Source organism: Gigantopelta aegis, chromosome 10 (genome assembly GCF_016097555.1).
Source record: "Gigantopelta aegis isolate Gae_Host chromosome 10, Gae_host_genome, whole genome shotgun sequence".
In the NCBI taxonomy this organism is placed as follows: Eukaryota; Metazoa; Mollusca; class Gastropoda; order Neomphalida; family Peltospiridae; genus Gigantopelta; species Gigantopelta aegis.
In genome coordinates, this window is record NC_054708.1 from 83,577,330 (window position 1) to 83,595,541 (window position 18,212).

The window sequence follows — 18,212 nt, forward strand, 5'->3', positions numbered from 1 at the left end:
ATACAACTACTATTCATTTATTCTGTAAGCGCTTGGAATAACAAAATTTCTGTATAGAACGAGCACACGAGTAATGTCTTAAAGGCGCTCACTCACGGATGGTTGACCTAATTATTGACCCAACAAAACACCGTATTATATGATAATATGTACATTTGATATGTACCTAAAAGTACTTTACTGAACCATCTGCATAACCAGCATATTCCACTTATTATTGATATTTCATAAAAAAATAATTGAATTATGTCGACGGTTCATAATTCAGAGAAAAATAACGGCTATTTGGAGAGCAGAGGTGTGACGTATTATTTTGAGTCACGTGAAGGGGCATCCCCCGAATAATCGCATTGTCAAAACGATTTACCAAGCTCGTGTAACGAGAACGCTTGACTGTCCTCTGCGACGTAGGGTAATTAGAAGAAAACATCAATGAAAATAAGTTATTAATAATATATTATTATTTTTATTATTATTATTATTAGCCTACTATACTACCTTTTTGGGGTGGAGGGGGCGGTGATTTATGAGGGGGGGGGGGGGGGGGGGGCAGGGGGAGGCGGCAATAAAAATGCAAAATTAACGTCTGCACAAACGGCAGGCTGAACTTGTCCCTGCACGTAGAACTGGATTCAACTGGGTTAAGTAATAATTAAGCCAACCTTTGGACGGCAAAACATGCGACAGTAGGCCCTATACTGTTTTGTTTTGTTTTGTGTGTGGTTTTTTTGTGTTTTTTTTGTTGTTGTTTTTTACGCTGCACATTAAACCGAATTACCACTTTGCGAATCAGTCAAAATAATTTGCAAACGTTTAACGAAAAAGGACTGGCTGGTTATATGTGACGCTGGAAAACATGTTATCCGTTTTCGAACCAAGCACTATAGCGTTGTAACCGTCTAGACTCTCTCTCCTGTTAAATTCCATGCACACGCGCCTGATCATAATAATAATAATAATAATAATAATAAATTGTGAGTTCATGTTCCGACTGTTTATTATTTTATTTCAGCGTATTCGCAGTTATTTTTGTCATGCAATAATAGCCGGCCCTCATTTGCGAAGTCTTTATACACGGCGGTCATTTATATAAAATTCTAAAATATTCTATACGGTTGTCGTATATAGAGCCTCATCACTACAAGTCTGTTATGCCATATTTGTATGACTAGCACAGCATAGAGCTCAATGGAACGTATACAGCTCTGGTGGCATGCACTCATGAATCGCTGTAAAACAGTGATGCTATTTGGAGTTAGCGAAATATGAGCATATTCTGCTCCATCGGATGTATCTGTCGTGAGCACAACCTACAGACACAGTCTTGAGTTGAAATATACAGGTTGTAAAGGCATGCACAATGTTAAAATAGGGTATTGCACCAGGTATTATTTTGGTCAGTGATGCGTCATATCGTTAAATGACCTCTGGGTGTCTACCATTAAAAGAATTGTGAAGGCTTTTAGGAGTCCTTGGATCTTATATGCCTGATCAAACTTCTCAACCAGAATGATATGTCGGTCTTTAAAATGGGCATATGATGAGCATGTCCTAAGGTATCTCAAACATTGCTAAATGTAGACTTCAGAAGCTAGAGTGGACGGGATATTGCTCGACTATTGGAAAGCTGAAGTCATCCCTTTTACCATACGGCTTTGTATGAAGGTCAACGTCGTTTTGAATCTCTAAACACAGCAAGGTATAAATTATATACTTTCTGTAGTTTTCTTGATTTCTAACTCTAATTTCTATTAAGCTAAATGACTTTCTAAACATCCGTTTTGGAAGATAGCGGAACTATAAGTATGAATTGACAATACTGCTTGAAACGCTTCCACTCCATAGTTTACAGTACTTAATACACTATTTGCCCATTAATATATATATTAGCGATATCAATATAAAGAATGTTATCGACTTTACGATCATGACGGTACATCACTGGTCTTTACAAAATGGCATTGCTTGCACACGTCGTCTGAAATGTTCCTGTTGTTTTATAATTAGTGTTCCTGCATTAGCTCTAAAAAAAAACCCAACCTAATGTTGGAAACTTTGATGGTACTGTATTTTTCTCCACACAACAACTGGTGTTACAAATGCCATGTTATGTACTATGCTGTCTGTGGGATGGTGCATATAAAAGATACCTTGCTGCTAATCGAAAAGAGTAGCCCATGGAGTGGCGACATTGTGTTTCCTCTCTATATCTGTGTGGTCCTTAACCATATGTCTGACGCCATATAACCGTAAAGAAAATGTGTTGAGTACGTCGTTAAATAAAACATTTCATTCCTTCCTTTTCTCCACACGTTTTTGGTTTAGTTTGGTGTGTGACTGTGTGTGTGTGTGTGTGTGAGAGAGAGAGAGAGAGAGAGAGAGAGAGAGAGAGAGAGAGAGAGAGAGAGAGAGAGAGAGAGAGAGAGAGAGTGTGTGTGTGTGTGTGTGTGTCCATATCTGGCTCCATGTAACATCTAACACGACTATATCTGACTGTGTGTGTGTCCATATCTGGCTCCATGTAACATCTAACACGACTATATCTGACTGTGTGTGTGTCCATATCTGGCTCCATGTAACATCCAACACGACTATATCTGACTGTGTGTGTGTCCATATCTGGCTCCATGTAACATCCAACACGACTATATCTGACTGTGTTTGTGTCCATATCTGGCTCCATGTAACATCCAACACGACTATATCTGACTGTGTGTGTGTCCATATCTGGCTCCATGTAACATCCAACACGACTATATCTGACTGTGTTTGTGTCCATATCTGGCTCCATGTAACATCCAACACGACTATATCTGACTGTGTCGTGAAGCAGTGCGTCTATTCAATAACCGGGGTGGGACGTAGCCCAGTGGTAAAGCGCTCGCTCGAGGCGCGGTCGGTCTGGGACTGATCCGTGTCGGTGGGCCCATTGAGCTATTTCTCGTTCCAGCCAGTGCACCACGATTGGTATATCAAAGGCCGTGGTATGAACTACCCTGTCTGTTGGATGGTGCATATAAAAGATCCCTTGCTGCTAATCGAAAAGAGTAACCCATGAAATGGCGACAGCGGGTTTCCTCTCTCAATTTCTGTGTGGTCCTTAACCATATGTCTGACGCCATATAACCGTAAATAAAAGGTGTTGAATGCGTCGTTAAATAAACCTTTTTTTTTTTTTTTTTATTCAATGGCCATAACTCGTCACATTACATACATTTTACAGTTTTTGTATGTTCAAACAATGCATCCGGTTCGCATTGTAAAAACTGGCATTTTTGATTTTACAGAACTTTTAGTGCTCTGGGTTGTAATAGTACAATGTATATTTTTAATAATCCAATTTCAATAACAGAAACGGAAAGGAAAGCATTAGATGATTTCAAAATTAAGTGAACAAATGTTTTGGAATGGGACACATCTACTAGAAAAATATGGAGAAAATAAACTCCGTACTTATAGAACTTTTAAACGTGGTTTTACCACTGAATTTTAAGGTTACTACGCCTATGCCTGAGTGATATCGACGTGTGTTATCAATGTTTCGTAGTGGTATCGCGCCTTTAAAGTTAGAAACGGGTAGATATGAAAATTTGGAAATTCACAAAAGAACCTGTTTTAACTGTGTTAATTATATAGACTCTGAAGAACATGTTCTTATTCACTGTCCTCTTTAAGATGACATTGGAGTAGATCTTTTTAAAAAGGCAGTAGCTGCTGTAGTAAACTTTAATAACCTTTTAGATAAAGAAAAAGAATGTCATTACTTTTAAGCCACCCGGATATTGGTAAAATTAAAGCCAAATGTTACCATCTTATTTTATTACGTCGTGAAAGATGTTTTATACATATAGACATATATATATATATATATATATATATATAGTTTTACTTCTTGTAAATAAAATACTTTTAAATATTTCTGATAATCTTTTAATAGATTTAAAGTATCTTATAACTCCATAGGTGTGGCTTGTATACTTTCAATACTGTACTATTACTGTTGAACTGTTGTTTTTACTTTAATCTGTACACAAGGTGAGACGTAAATAAAGATTTTGTCTGTCTGTTTACATGTGGTAAACATATCACAACTATGAATGCATACATCAGTTATGAAGTGTCACGGTCGTACTTTTGCATAATTATCAATAAACGTAGAGCCGTGACCTGATTATTTTACATCAAAGTTATGAAATTCTGGACGTATCTTATCTGAAAAATATCACGTTTTTATTACATTGAATACGAAATCTATTATACGATATGCACACAAATATAATTTATATATTAATTCAGAGACGGAATGACATAATGGTACAAAAATCAAATGCAGTTGATATTTTAATAACTATACTATAATTATGTAAGACCGATTGCACTAGAAAATATTTCTTGCACTCGTCCTTTTGTAGATATTTTTTTCTTTTCAAGAAAAATAATAGCGTCAACAAAAGGACTCATGCCAAAACCTATTATTCTATATTGCTGAAACCCACAGGTCCAAATGCGCCGTTGTTACTCCTTTCAAAAAGCAGGCGTGTTCAGCTTTATTTCTTTTCTTGTTTTCAAAATGGCTGTCATATTTACTCGGCTAAATCGTTAAGAGCAAAATACGAGTCTGTTTTTAAAGCTTGAAGTAAACTGTTAGTACCATGGAGATTAATACAATTTTATATTTTGAAAATGTGTACGTATGCGAGTACGTACCGTCGAATTAATTTATGTGTGTGTGTGTGTGTGTGTGTGTGTGTGTGTGTGTGTGTGTGTGTGTACGTGCTTGCCAAGTTGAGGGTATACTTCTGCACGAGTGTGTTGTGTTTATATACACATTTATCACCCACCTGGTGAACGTATAGCGGTGTCGTACAAATACGGTACGCACCACGAGTGTCGTACCGGATGTACGTCTTTTCATTGGTTGGACAGCAGGTCTACCGGGACTTTTATTTTCATTCATGAAAAATTACATTGTCAACATTCCACAACTTTTACTATATATTTCATTCATTTTTTTCTGTAATAAAAATATACATGTATATATGTAAAACTGGGACGACCAGACAGGTAGCGAACTGGTTTGGGGACGAAATATGGATTTTTTTTAAAACCCGGAAGTAGAACAAACTATTTTGTTAAGCGGCGACCTTTGGGACATACCGTAGTTCACAGTCTTGTGATATCATTCCGCCACAGTGTAAAATGTTTACATATTCGAAATGCAGGAATTTCTATTTTTTATGACAAATATTCAATTGTTTGAAGGTAGGTAATAAATAAAATACCACACTCGATTTCGCTAGACATCATTTTTACGAAACTCGTGAACTTCCCATGGTATCTGACCTCACTTTCGTTCGGTCAGATACCTTGGGAAGTTCACTCGTTTCGTAAAAATGATATCTAGCGAAAACTCGTGTAATATTCTATATATACGTATGCAAATAATTTAAAATTAAAGTTTGGTTTGTTTAACGACATCACTAGAGCACATTGATTTATTAATTATCAGCTACTGGATGTCAAACATACACTGGGAATATATGACTGAGGTTTCCATATTAGAAAATACTCGTGGCGAATCCTCTGTATATTTAATGTAATTTGTTTCAAAAATAATTACCCTAATAAATAATTTCTCTTGTAAGTGAAAAGATGGGTCCAAAATAGGAGCTAGGTTAGATTGCACGTGCACAAGGAAGTCATGAACAACTTCAGTATAAAAATTCAAGAGTTAAATTAAAGTTCAAGTTTGTTTTGTTTAACACTACCACTAGAGAACATTGATTTATTAATCATCGGCTATTGGACATTTGGTAATTTTAGCATGTCTTAGTGAGAAAAAATCCGCTACATGTTTGTTATAGGAGGGGACAATTAAGCATTTGGCCTGGTATGCATATTCAACGATATATAATGCACATTATTGCTTAATATCAACAAACAGAATGTTATAGTTAATTAATAAAACGGTTAAATGTGACGGCTATTATATATAACGGGGACAGCCATTTTGTACCATCCTAGTGAATACGCCCTTTGGCGAGCTGGTGGTTACGTAATACTTAACGTGTCACGTCAGGAATTAGTCTTCGAACTGAAGAAACAAAACATACATGATTTTTGCGGATGCATCGCAGTGTTCTGTAATAGCCATCCCAGTAAGCCAGTAACAATTAAATATTATTTTTCAATACAAAATAAACCACCATTGTCAAAGTGTTGAAATAACTGTAATATGTTTAGTACATAAATTAACCCATGTACTGAAATAATAATCGGAGTGTTTTCTTGGTTAATTGGTATTTTCTTTCCGTGGCCTGTACCTGTGGTTCCTGATTGGCAGGTGTATATTTAGACGGTCCCCAGACACTGTGTCTAGACACACTAAAAGACATGCCTCTTTCATTAAGAGCACAGGGTATTGTGTTATAACCGCACGGATACCCCTCTATTCGTAATGTACATTACCAGCCGCCCTGCGTTATTACTGTAAGTAATTCTGTAAAACCCTTGCTTAAGTAGACTTTCCCATCTAAAATCACAAAACTGACCAATTACGTCGTCCCAAAGAAAAGAAAAGTATCACTTGGGTATCGTGAGTGGCCGTTTTTGCTCGAGGGAACCCTACCAATACTAGGCAATTTAAAAAAAAAAAAAAAATACTATAACTTCATTTCGTTCTATTGATGCAAATTGAAATATATTTAGTTAAATAGTTTATTATACTATCAAGTCATTTATGTTGTTTTACAAGTCAGGTTGATGAAAGCGAAGCGCCTTGTCGTAAATTAGAGCGTTTGTTTACATTGTGTATACAGTAGATGGACGGAGCTGACGTCACTTCGCCTCAAGCTATACCACCGGACGTCACAAAAACGAAACAAAATGGCTGCCCCCAGTTAGCAGGAATAATAGGGTTTTTTTTATTAACTCTAAAATTACACGTTTTTCATTTGTTAAAGTGTCAGTATGTGTTGGTGGTCCGGGTATGCATCTTTCCAACACATAAAGCTCTTGTTTGAGTTTCCTCTACCTTTAATGCAGCGAAAACTCTTTTATATGCACTTACCCACAGACAGGAAAGTACATACCACGGCCTTAGACAAGTTGTGGTGCACTGGTTGGAACGAGAAAAAACCCAATCAGTTGAATGGATCCGCCGAAGTGGTCCGTTTCTGCGACTCAAGCACCTCAAGCGAGCACTCAACTGACTGAGCTAAATCCCGCCCCGTAAGATAAATTAAAACACAGAGTAAAGAACTGCAAACAATACAAATATCACCGATAGGACGAAATAAAATTTAGAATAAAATTCTGTATCACGAAGAAATTGCAACAAAAAGTTCAGAATGACGCCATATCTTAATATATATTTTCTGGTTTCGATGAGATGATTGCACTCCACCATAATTTGGCGTATTCTTCAGAATAAATGTATCTAAAACGAAGTTCAGATTTTAGCTTACTTAAAAATGTGTTATTTTGGCATTAACCACATACTCGTTTGGTTTTCTTTGTGAGAACTATTTATTTGAATAATGCGTGTTTCAGGATGTTAACCTAAACGTGGACAATTGTGCTGTCCCTGTAGACAAAGGACCTGCTATATGTCGACATCCTTCTGAGACTCCAGGGATGTCCCTGACTCAGTCTGATGGGTATCTGCTGTCCGAGTATTCCGAGTGTGTCGTAGACAACGCCTGTTTTACCTGTGTACGAGGGTCCTGGGTCACGTCTCAATGTCAGCATGGTATGTACGACTTGCATTAGACTGGAGTCGTGAGTAAATATATTAAATATATTGATGCATTTAAAATAGATCTGCAGTCTTTAGAATTTTACTATTTAAGCATTTAGAATAGATAATTAAAGTTGAGGTCTCGAGCATATATTTTCGCTATTTAAGTATTTAGAATAGATTATTAAATATACGGTCTCTAGAATATTTTTTTATTATTTAAGGATTAAGAATAGATCTTCCTTTTTTTAGGTGGTCACACTTTTTCTTATATTTCGTCTAAGCCTTTTTGTCAATCTAGGTCACATTCAAACGCGTTTTCCCTCCACACACCTAATGTTAGAGCAAATCTACTCATTCGATCCAAATGATGGATACATTAGAACAAAATAATGATGGCCAAAAACGTTTCACCTTGCATTTCCATCATTCTTTCGTTGTGAATTTTACTTGTAGAATGCAGGAAATTGAATTTCAGGATATCTAGTTTTCAAAATTTGCCAAATCCACTCCCTAAAAACTAGAGTGCGTGAAGCACTCGGCCTCAATGAATCAACTCCAATCTTGTCTGTTCAATTGCTTCCGCAGAGCCTGTTTATGAATATGTTCTTAAGAGTACATTTTAAGGCAGGGTGTGTGGGGCTGAGGTGTGTGTGTGGGTGGGGGGGGGGAGGGGCAGAACATGACTGCCTAAGTGAAAAATACATTTGTCTAAGACCAGCATTTAAGTGAACTGAGCAGATTTCACTGTCAAACAAAATACAGAAAAATCAAATGTTTGACATCCAGTAACCAATGATTCTTTATAGCTTGGTCATCTTTTTTGTTATTTACAGATTATGACTACCGACAAAAGCGATTTTTTTGGTTTGTGGCTGGCGTTGTTGCATGTCTTATGTTTTGCGGTGGCGGTGGTGGCGGTGGTGGCGGAAATGGTAAGTTTATAATTTTGTCTCTTTTGAAGTGATTTTTTTAAGTTCAGATGCGATGTTGCACCTTTAAGACTAAGAATCCGGCAGATACAAACGTTTCTCAATTGACGAACGAATTTGCCTTACAATGTATGTGTAAGAAAAACCATCATTTAATTGAAAACCTTCGATATCGGCTAATTTTTAAATTGATGTCCGAAGAAGAGAAATTTTATGTGTTCTTCAGCGAGTCTCGTTTGTCTTTCTTAAAACCTTTTAATGTTTCAAATGTTTTTATATGCTCAGTATATCTTAATTTAACAATTTAAATATATTCTTAGATTCTTTATTATTACGTATGACATGCCAGTGTGTTTTACTATTGAAGTAGAATTATAGTATCTCATTACTCCTTAATGAGTGGCCTTTATACACTGGTGTAGACAGGATTTTATTTTGGGGAGGGGGCAACACACACTGTATGTATGTCTGATTTTGTAAAATTTAATAGTTTTTGAAAAGGTTTGATTGTGTGATTGAGGCATGGCCTCCGTGCCCCCTGGCTACGCCACAGCCTCTATATTGTTGTTAAGATTGTTTCTAAGTCTGTCTGTCTGGTACCCAATTTCACGATTATGAAGACCTGAAGGCTGCGAAAAATGGTGGTCGATAGGCCAATCAGAAGAGTTGCATTGTACTGGCTTCAAGAGTTTTATGAACAGTTTGACCAAATGCATATTGGAAAATAATATAAAACCCTTTGCTTTGTCGTCAGGTTCAGTATCTAGTTCTACAACCCTCGTTCCCGTCTGTCTCGCTACTGTCCTACACAATTATTTGACAGACACTCATAATTATCTCTATATTTTCATTACAGAATATAAGCCTCCCAAGTTTACAAAATGTGCAGGTCCTGAATCTGTCATCTACACTCCCAAGGGAAAAAGGGCTGCTATTGTCACGTGGACAACACCGACTTATGAAAGCGGAAGTGCCGGAGAACCAACGTGAGACTACTATATATATCTAGAAATAATAAATAACGCACTAATGTTAATTGCTTGACGTTCTCTCTTTGGAAAGAAACGAATGAATACAAAATTATATGTATATATTAAATATATATGACAGTTATTTATTTACATTTCGTTTAATATTGGCCACTTGTTTGAATCTTATACCTTTCAGCCTCAGTCTTGCATCAACATCGGGAAGTTCTGGAAACGACTTTAGTGTCAGTCATTATACAATAGTCTATGAACTTGTTGACCAAAAGGCATTCACAAAGACATGTTCATTCTCCTTTGAAGTTAAAGGTATGCATTCGTAATTCTTTTTCCAATATATTATCGCTTAAAAACAACATTTAATCAAATCATGTACATTAAACAATAGAGAACACGTTTAGCTGTTGTATGCAATTAGCTAAATTTAGCTTGTTTGTTTTGTTTTTAAATCATGAACATCTTAGGTGCACCTACTGAACACTCTCCAAAGTGGCGAGATTAAGCCCACAGCTAAAGCTGATGGGAAATAGCAGGTGTTTGGCACAGATAACCACAAGAGGCAAGCACATGTCGCTGTTGGAGAGAGAGGGACTGGAGTGTGGGGAAGGACAGCGAAAGCAATTGAATGATAGGAGTTGAAATGAAACACATGTGGGGAGGGCGGGGGGGGGGGGGGGGGGGGAAGGAAAGGACAAGGTTTGAAATCTGAAGTGAAACATGGCCTTTTGTTTGAAAATAGCAAGCCAAAGAATTATATCTTACTAAGAAAACATATGGCCTGCTGGAAATAAAACAGCACGGGTTGAGTGAAGAGTTTGGGTCAGACTGTGAAAAGGAAGGAACTCTGAGATACTTAAAAAGATAGTAACACACTAGTAAGACCACCCCGCTAATAAGACCCTATTTATTAAGTCCCGTGGGTGATCTTAATAGCGGGGTTTCACTGTATATTTCACAGTAGTATAAAATTAAAATATAAGAGAATCACGACCAAAATGTCTATTTCACCTGCTAGGTTTAAAACATGATCTGCTTTTTGCAGGCCGCTATTTCGAGCAGTGGGATAATAAAAGAAACCCACTTCTTATATACATATGGCAAATAAGCAATTTTCCAAAATGACACTTATTTTCTCCTCAAGTAGTTATTATAAATTCTGTTGAATTACTTGTTATATAAATGTGGCAGTAAACTTTCAATTCACTTTGTCATTTCTCCATCAAGTCGTCAGAGAAGGCCTATGGTGGAGAGAGAGAGAGAGAGAGAGAGAGAGAGAGAGAGAGAGAGAGAGAGAGAGAGAGAGAGAGAGAGAGAGAGAGAGAGAGAGAGAGAGAGAGAGACAGACAGACAGACAGACAGACAAACAGACACATACACAAAGAGGGAAAGACAGACAGAGATACACACACGCAACGAGAGAGTGAGAGAGGAGAAAGACAGACACACAGTCAGAAAAGTAGACAGAGACACACGCACGCACACACACACACACACACAGAGAGAGAGAGAGAGAGAGAGAGAGAGAGAGAGAGAGAGAGAGAGAGAGAGAGAGAGAGAGAGAGAGAGATAGTTAGTTCTGTCTTTTGCAGGTCGAGTTCATCATGTGAGTAGTGGCTTCCCGCAGGCGGATTAGGAAGAATATATCGCCCTTGTGAGCGACAGTCCAGCCGTGGACAAAGGACATGATAGCAATGCGGATCTAGTCAAAACCTCCCTGCACTCTGCTTTATGTAGATGTGAGTTGTTATTTCTTTATAGTAAATCTTTTGTCATGTACATTTATAACTAATAGTAATAGTATTGAATGTCCTCTGTTGTAGTTAGATCATGTCCATGGCCCTATCAACCAAACAATGGCCAGATCAATTGTGGGAGATATGACGTCATCTATGGTGACACATGTCGTCTGTCGTGTGATACGGGATACCAACCTTCAGGTTACACTGTTGCCACTTGTCAGAGTAACGAAAACTATGACGTCAGTCTGGCCAGTTGTCAACGTAAGTAGCATGCTGTTATATCCAAAACTATATTAAATAACTTATAAGTTATGTATCCATTTTCATCTGATCTTACATTCACATAATAATAAAGTACATTACAATACTGACATAAATCTTATTGTAATTAAAACAGAATAGATATATATATATATATATACACACACAGTATAACCTCGATTTACCGCCCCCCGATTTAACGCCAACCTCTCGTATCGCCAACTTTCTTCCAAGTACCGTTTGTTTTCTTGGTTAATTCCCTCTATTTAGCGCCACCTTCACTATCCGCCATCCGCCAAACATCTATATATATGAAAGTAGTATATGTGCTTTCTTTAATTAAAGATAATATATATGAAAGTAGTATATGTGCTTTAATTAAAAGATAATACATATAAAGTAGTATATGTGCGTCCTGACACAGATTACTGTATTAATGGTGTGTCATGACAGCAATGAATTAAAGAAATATCTCACAAAAGTAATATAATTATTTTTGTACTATATATGAGCAGTTGCTGCTGGGTTCAGTTGATTTATTCGTTATAACACATGGTTGAGATGACCATAAAACATCGTATTAGGATAATAAAACAACACTAAATATGACGTCAAAGAATAAATATAAAACTAAATATCACGTCATAGAATGAATGAATGGATGTTTAACGACACCCCAGCACGAAAAACGCATCGGCTATTGGGCGTCAGTCGAACTGTGGTAAATGGAAACAAACAATGTGATGATCAACATCAATATAAAAATTCAACAGTTAAATTAAAACACAGTGTAAAGAACTGCGAAAATTTCATAATATCACAGATAGATAAAAATATTTTTAGAATAAAAGTCAGTATCACGTAAAAATTATAATAAAAGTTCTGGATAAAATCGAAAGGATTCCATCACATTTCGTTGACAAAATAGATCTTTTCTAATTTCTGCCAGATGCTTACACCCCACCAAAATGTGGCGTACCGTCAAAGTACACTGACAGTACACACAGGTGGAAGATATTTCTTCACGATAAATAAATGAGTCAAGTCAGGTCATAGAATGAATATACTTATCATCAAATTATAATCATTTGCATTGATATAACATTTTGGGGCAGGACGTAGCCAAGTGGTAAAGCGCTCGTTTGATACGTGGTCGGTCTGGGATCGATCCCCGTCGGTGGGTCCATTGGTCTATTTCTCGGTCCAGCTAGTGCACCACGACTGGTATATCAAAGGCCGTTTTATGTACTACCCTGTCTGCTAATCGAAAAAGGGAGTAGCCCATGAACCGGCGACAACGGGTTTCCTCTCTCAATATATGTGTGGTCCTTAATCATATGTCTGACGCCATATAACCGTAAATAAAATGTGTTGAGTGCGTCGTTAAATAAAACAATCATTTCTTTCCATGACGATGGCAAAGGGCTCTGGTAAAGAAGGCATAAGTTCTTCTTCAAACCAATTAATAAAGTTTTCATGATTCATCTTACCATGATAGTCTCCTTCTGGGCTTTTTCTTTAGTTTCAAATACCAAGTCGCAACCATCTATCAATCCATATTTATTACATCCAGCATGACAGATAATACGTTTTCCCTTCCCAGTCATCGAACAGAGTTTAGGAACTCGATGAGTAGTGTCTAATTTAGGCCGATGATTGGCGGTACTTGTGCCCGGATGGATATCTGTCCAGTGCTGGGATGTTGTACGGTTAACGTTCACCTACGTCTCATCTTGATATACTATTAAATACCCCTGTTTTCGTAAACTGGATACTTCATGGATATAGGAGTCTCCTGTTTGATATATTGGCGTCCTCTAAAATCACTTTGCCAATTGTAGAAATACGTTGACATTTAAAACCGAGGTCGTGAAGTGTTCTATGTAATGTTGATATCGATATGTTGATTCCGCATTTAGAGAGCTCAAAGACAAATTAATCTTATGTAATGTAGGTAATTCGCCTCTCTGTAAAATCAGTATACTCGTCGTCTAATAATATTTTTATAAACAAAATCGATGAGTGTTCAGTTCTTTAACAGTGCATTCTGTGCTCGGATTGGTAGCGTTTAGATTTTTTAATACTTCTTTTCACTGTTGAAACCGAAACTTTAAGTGCAGCGGCAACTCGTTCGGCAGTTCGGTAAGCGGTATATCTAGGTCTACCACGCTGATATTCGTCTTCAAAATAATGAAAAACGTTCTTAATACAAGATTTTACATCAACTGAAATGCTTTTCGATTTACCCATATTTTACTCAAATAACAATAATGTATGGAATGTCCAGTAATACATTTTCTGTGAACTTATATACCCTTCTATACTTGTATTTCATGTGGTTTACACAATGCTACAACAATACGTGCAAACATAGATTATACTTCGAAAATAATATGTTATTGACCATGGACTTGATATGTACAAGCAATGTTGTCGTATTTTGGACATTCAGGGCCGTGTCTAGGGGATGGTCAAGTGGTGGAACCTCCGAAAAAGTTTTAACAATAGCTTTTTGGTTTACAAAATAGCTTGCGCATTACAAAAGTACACACCCCCTCATAAATACCACCATACATACTATAGATTTGACAGCAAGGGATCCCAATTAAAAGAAAAACATTGTTGAAAGGGGAGGGCCTACCAGACCTAACACTGTGGACTCTGTAACACCCCGACCTTGTATAAGCTGATTCTTGTTTGTTACTACACCCCAGTTGTGTTAGGTTAGGTAAGGTATGTAAATATATAATTTATAAAATAAAATTCAAATTAATAATGTATTGGCAAAATTCATTCAATATACTGCATGTACATGGATATGTATATGTTTAAAGAAAAGGTTAGACAAAGCTGGTACACATTTTACATTACAAAACATCTACAACCTTGATTCACTGAAACAAGCTATAATGGCCTTCTCGTAGCCTCGTATCCTAACATTTTGTTATGCAAATAGCCTTAGTTATTTATAAGAGAGAGAACCAGCATTCAAAACATACAGAGATTTTTATAAAATAGTAATAAGTCAACTTCGCGAAAATTAGATGATGACTTGTATATAAAACCTGTCGAGGTTTGGGTTTGTTTTCATGCAAATGTAAAGAAAACAAGGATTGAATAGGAATTAAATGTAACATTTGCAAAACACTTAGGCTCTAAACAATTGAACAGGACTCTAGTATATTTAAGTATTAGTTCAGCCAAACAAGCGTATCCTTCTCTTCATTTCAACGTAACTCAGTCAGATGCTACTAGTATATACGTATTTGTTCAGCCAAACAAGCGTATCCTTCTCTTCATTTCATCGTAACTCAGTCAGATGCTACAAATATATTTAAGTATAATTTCAGCCAAACAAGCGTACCTTTCTCTTCATTTCAACATAACTCAGTCAGATGCTACTAATATATTTCAGTATAATTTCAGCCAAACAATGTCCACTTCTGTCGATACCAGACAATGGAAAGGACTACCAGTGCTCGGATGGAAACAACTACAACAGCCGATGTGTGCTGAGCTGTAAGCCCGGATTCACCCGTTCACCAATGCTAACTGTCTGCGAAGTTAACCAGAACTGGATGCTACCCCTTCCAGAATGTACAGGTACAAAAAAGGGCAGATACAGGAATTTGAAAAGTAAAGTGCGCAAAGACATGGATGTTGCTTACTTGATGATTTACAATTTTAGTCAAATAAATACAAACGGCTATCAATTGTATCAAAAAAGAGATACACCCCTCCCACTGTATTCACCCATGATAACTATGATAACTTTATCATTTTAAAACGTTTGTTGGTTTATATTAATGCAAATGAAGAAAAATTAAATTAATAATTTATTTTATAATATTTAAAGTTGTTTTGTTTTCACAAATTCCAATGATTTCAAATTTACAAGCACAAAATTTAGTTAGTTATTTATTATGTAATTTCAGATACTCTAAGACCCGAATTCAATAACTGTCCATCAGCGTCTATCCAAGCCTACGCAGACAGGGGTAAAACAACGGCCGTTGTTACATGGAATCCACCAACAGCGACAGACAACTCTGGAACGGTGACAGTGCAGCAGGTTGATGGACTCCGACCTAACCAGACTTTCAGCGAAGGAAGCAGCACGATAAAATACACCGCCACAGACCCTTCAGGAAACACAGCTCACTGTGCATTTGCAGTGAATGTCGTCAGTGAGTATTTAACTAGAATACACATCACATACACATCAAAACGCATAGCTTACTATATAGTTTCTGTTGATGTCATCAGTAAGTATTTAACTACAATTAACATTCACAGATCCATCAGTACCTTTGTAATGATAGTGAAAGTTTTCAAATTTGTTTTGCAGTCACACATTTAATAACACAAAACCCTACCAGTAAGTATCTACCTACTATACACAACAACATGTCCTTTCCTGATAATAGAGAACCGGAAGAAATGCGATACTACAAAAATACACATTGTGACGAAGATAAGCCATTGATCTCTTCCAGATTCGTTCCACTGTTAGAGGAAACGGTTACTCGCCTCGCCGGTCTTTATTTGACAACTGAACTTCATTTTATCATTTGTTTCACCTTCTGGTTGATTCTCATATAAGGTGAAAACAAATCGATTTCATTATAACTCTGACATAACACAGGCTGGGGAATAAAAAAAGTGGGCGTCAGCATCAGATATTTCAGAATGAATGAATGAATGAATGAACGTTTAATGGCACCCAGCACGAAAAATGCACTGTTGGGTGTTAAACTAATACCGTTGACACACCGAACTTCAATGCGTTTTGATCCGTATAGGACACACCAAATACGGGTAAGAAACCGTGTCAATCCATTTTGGTCTCAATTCACATATGTATGTGGACTGAGCAGCACGCTTACGGGTCAGTACGGTTGTAAAATGGCGGCGTTGTGTGAAGTGGAAAATGACTAATTTCTTTTATATAACAATGCAACAAGGAAGCGACACATCGATATGTTCTTAACGCGAGAATGAACTTCCCAGTGTCCCACTACACTGTAGAATGTATGGCGTCATTATTATATGACGTCAATTCCCCACGACTTCTTGCACGCATATTTGGTGTGTCTCGGTCCAATTAAGGATTATCTGTTATTTCTTTTACGTTCATCGGGGTATGAACCAAAAAAAAAAAGCATCCGCAAACTGTGTGAATCGGCAAAGCCGTTCTCAAATAAGTATGCGGATGATTTTGTTTTGTTCACACCCAGATGAACGTAAAAGAAATAACAGATCATTCTTATAATTAAATTTGAATCATACTTGCTAATAATAACACTAAAACTTCATACTTTATCTTGAATTACTTTTGGTTCATAAACAATAACGTTCAATAAGACAACTTGCCCATATAAAATGACGTCATTAGATATGACGTTCCCTAACGACGTAATTTTTATGTTCATGGAGAATTGAACAAACTCCCGTTGCTACGTCTGGACCAATGGGATGACGTTATGTTGTAATGAATGTAACGGAAATTTAATTGTTTAAGGCTTGTCTGTTATTTCATTTACCTTCATCGGGGTATGAAAAAAGAAAAAAAATCATCCACACACTATCTGAATCGGCAAAGCCGTTCTCACATAAGTATGCGGATGTTTTTGTTTTGTTTTCATACCCAGATGAACGTAAAAGAAATAACAAACAATACTTATAATTAAATTTGAATCAAACATGCTAATAATAACACTAAAACTTCATACTTTATTTTTAATTACTTTTGGTCCATAAACAATAACGCTCAACAATTCAACTTGCCCATATAAAATGACGTCAAAAGATATGACGTTCCCTGACGACGTACTTCTTACGTTCATCTAAATATGAACAAACTCAAGTTGCTACGTCTAGACCAATGGGATGACATTACGTTGTAATGAATGTAACAAAAATTTAATTTTATGGGTTATTTGTATTGATCTGCATTGAGCGGCGGAGTGTCAACGGCGATTCCAAATGCGCATTTATTAACAGCTACTGAAATATATTTACAGCTTTGACATGTGACTATCCTGATTTTGGTGACAGCAATCTGCACTTCGACTGCACTCACGGATACAGATACGGATCACAGTGCTCTGTTTCCTGCAAGGCTGGACTTCCACTGAACGGAACTAACACAATCGTCTGTGAGAAGGACAACTCCATCCCTCCAGTCACATACTGGGACCTGGGAGGCGAAATTAGGCCACACTGCATAAGTAAGCCATGTGTTGTTCTATAGATATAGACAAATGTACTTTATTTATATTTCAACTTTTCGTGCTTATATCTCGCCTTTACAAATTAATTGATATCATATATCCAATTAAGGTTCAAGCACGCTGTCCGGGGCACACACCTCTGCTATCTGTCCAGGACAGTGGGTTAGTTGTTGGTGAGAGAGAAGAGGGTGTAGTCGTTAAAACTCGCTCTGGGTGGGAGCCGGTACCGGGCTGCGAACCTAATACCTACCAGCCTTATGTCGGATGATTTAACCACGACACAACCCTAGGCCGGTAAATGTACTTGAAGAATTGCCATAAAG

General features: G+C 37.0%; 1 protein-coding gene across 1 annotated transcript in view; it reads left to right on the forward strand.

Moving 5' to 3' along the window:
• LOC121383864 overlaps nt 1–18,212 on the forward strand; it is a 64,655-nt gene that overhangs the window by 18,084 nt on the left and 28,359 nt on the right. Inside the window, exons 3-10 of the mRNA XM_041513961.1 lie at nt 7,552–7,750; nt 8,575–8,673; nt 9,527–9,656; nt 9,838–9,965; nt 11,477–11,656; nt 15,083–15,259; nt 15,592–15,843; nt 17,680–17,886. Of these exons, the coding sequence (XP_041369895.1) occupies nt 7,552–7,750; nt 8,575–8,673; nt 9,527–9,656; nt 9,838–9,965; nt 11,477–11,656; nt 15,083–15,259; nt 15,592–15,843; nt 17,680–17,886 (1,372 nt within the window). The remainder of the gene's footprint in view (nt 1–7,551; nt 7,751–8,574; nt 8,674–9,526; nt 9,657–9,837; nt 9,966–11,476; nt 11,657–15,082; nt 15,260–15,591; nt 15,844–17,679; nt 17,887–18,212) is intronic.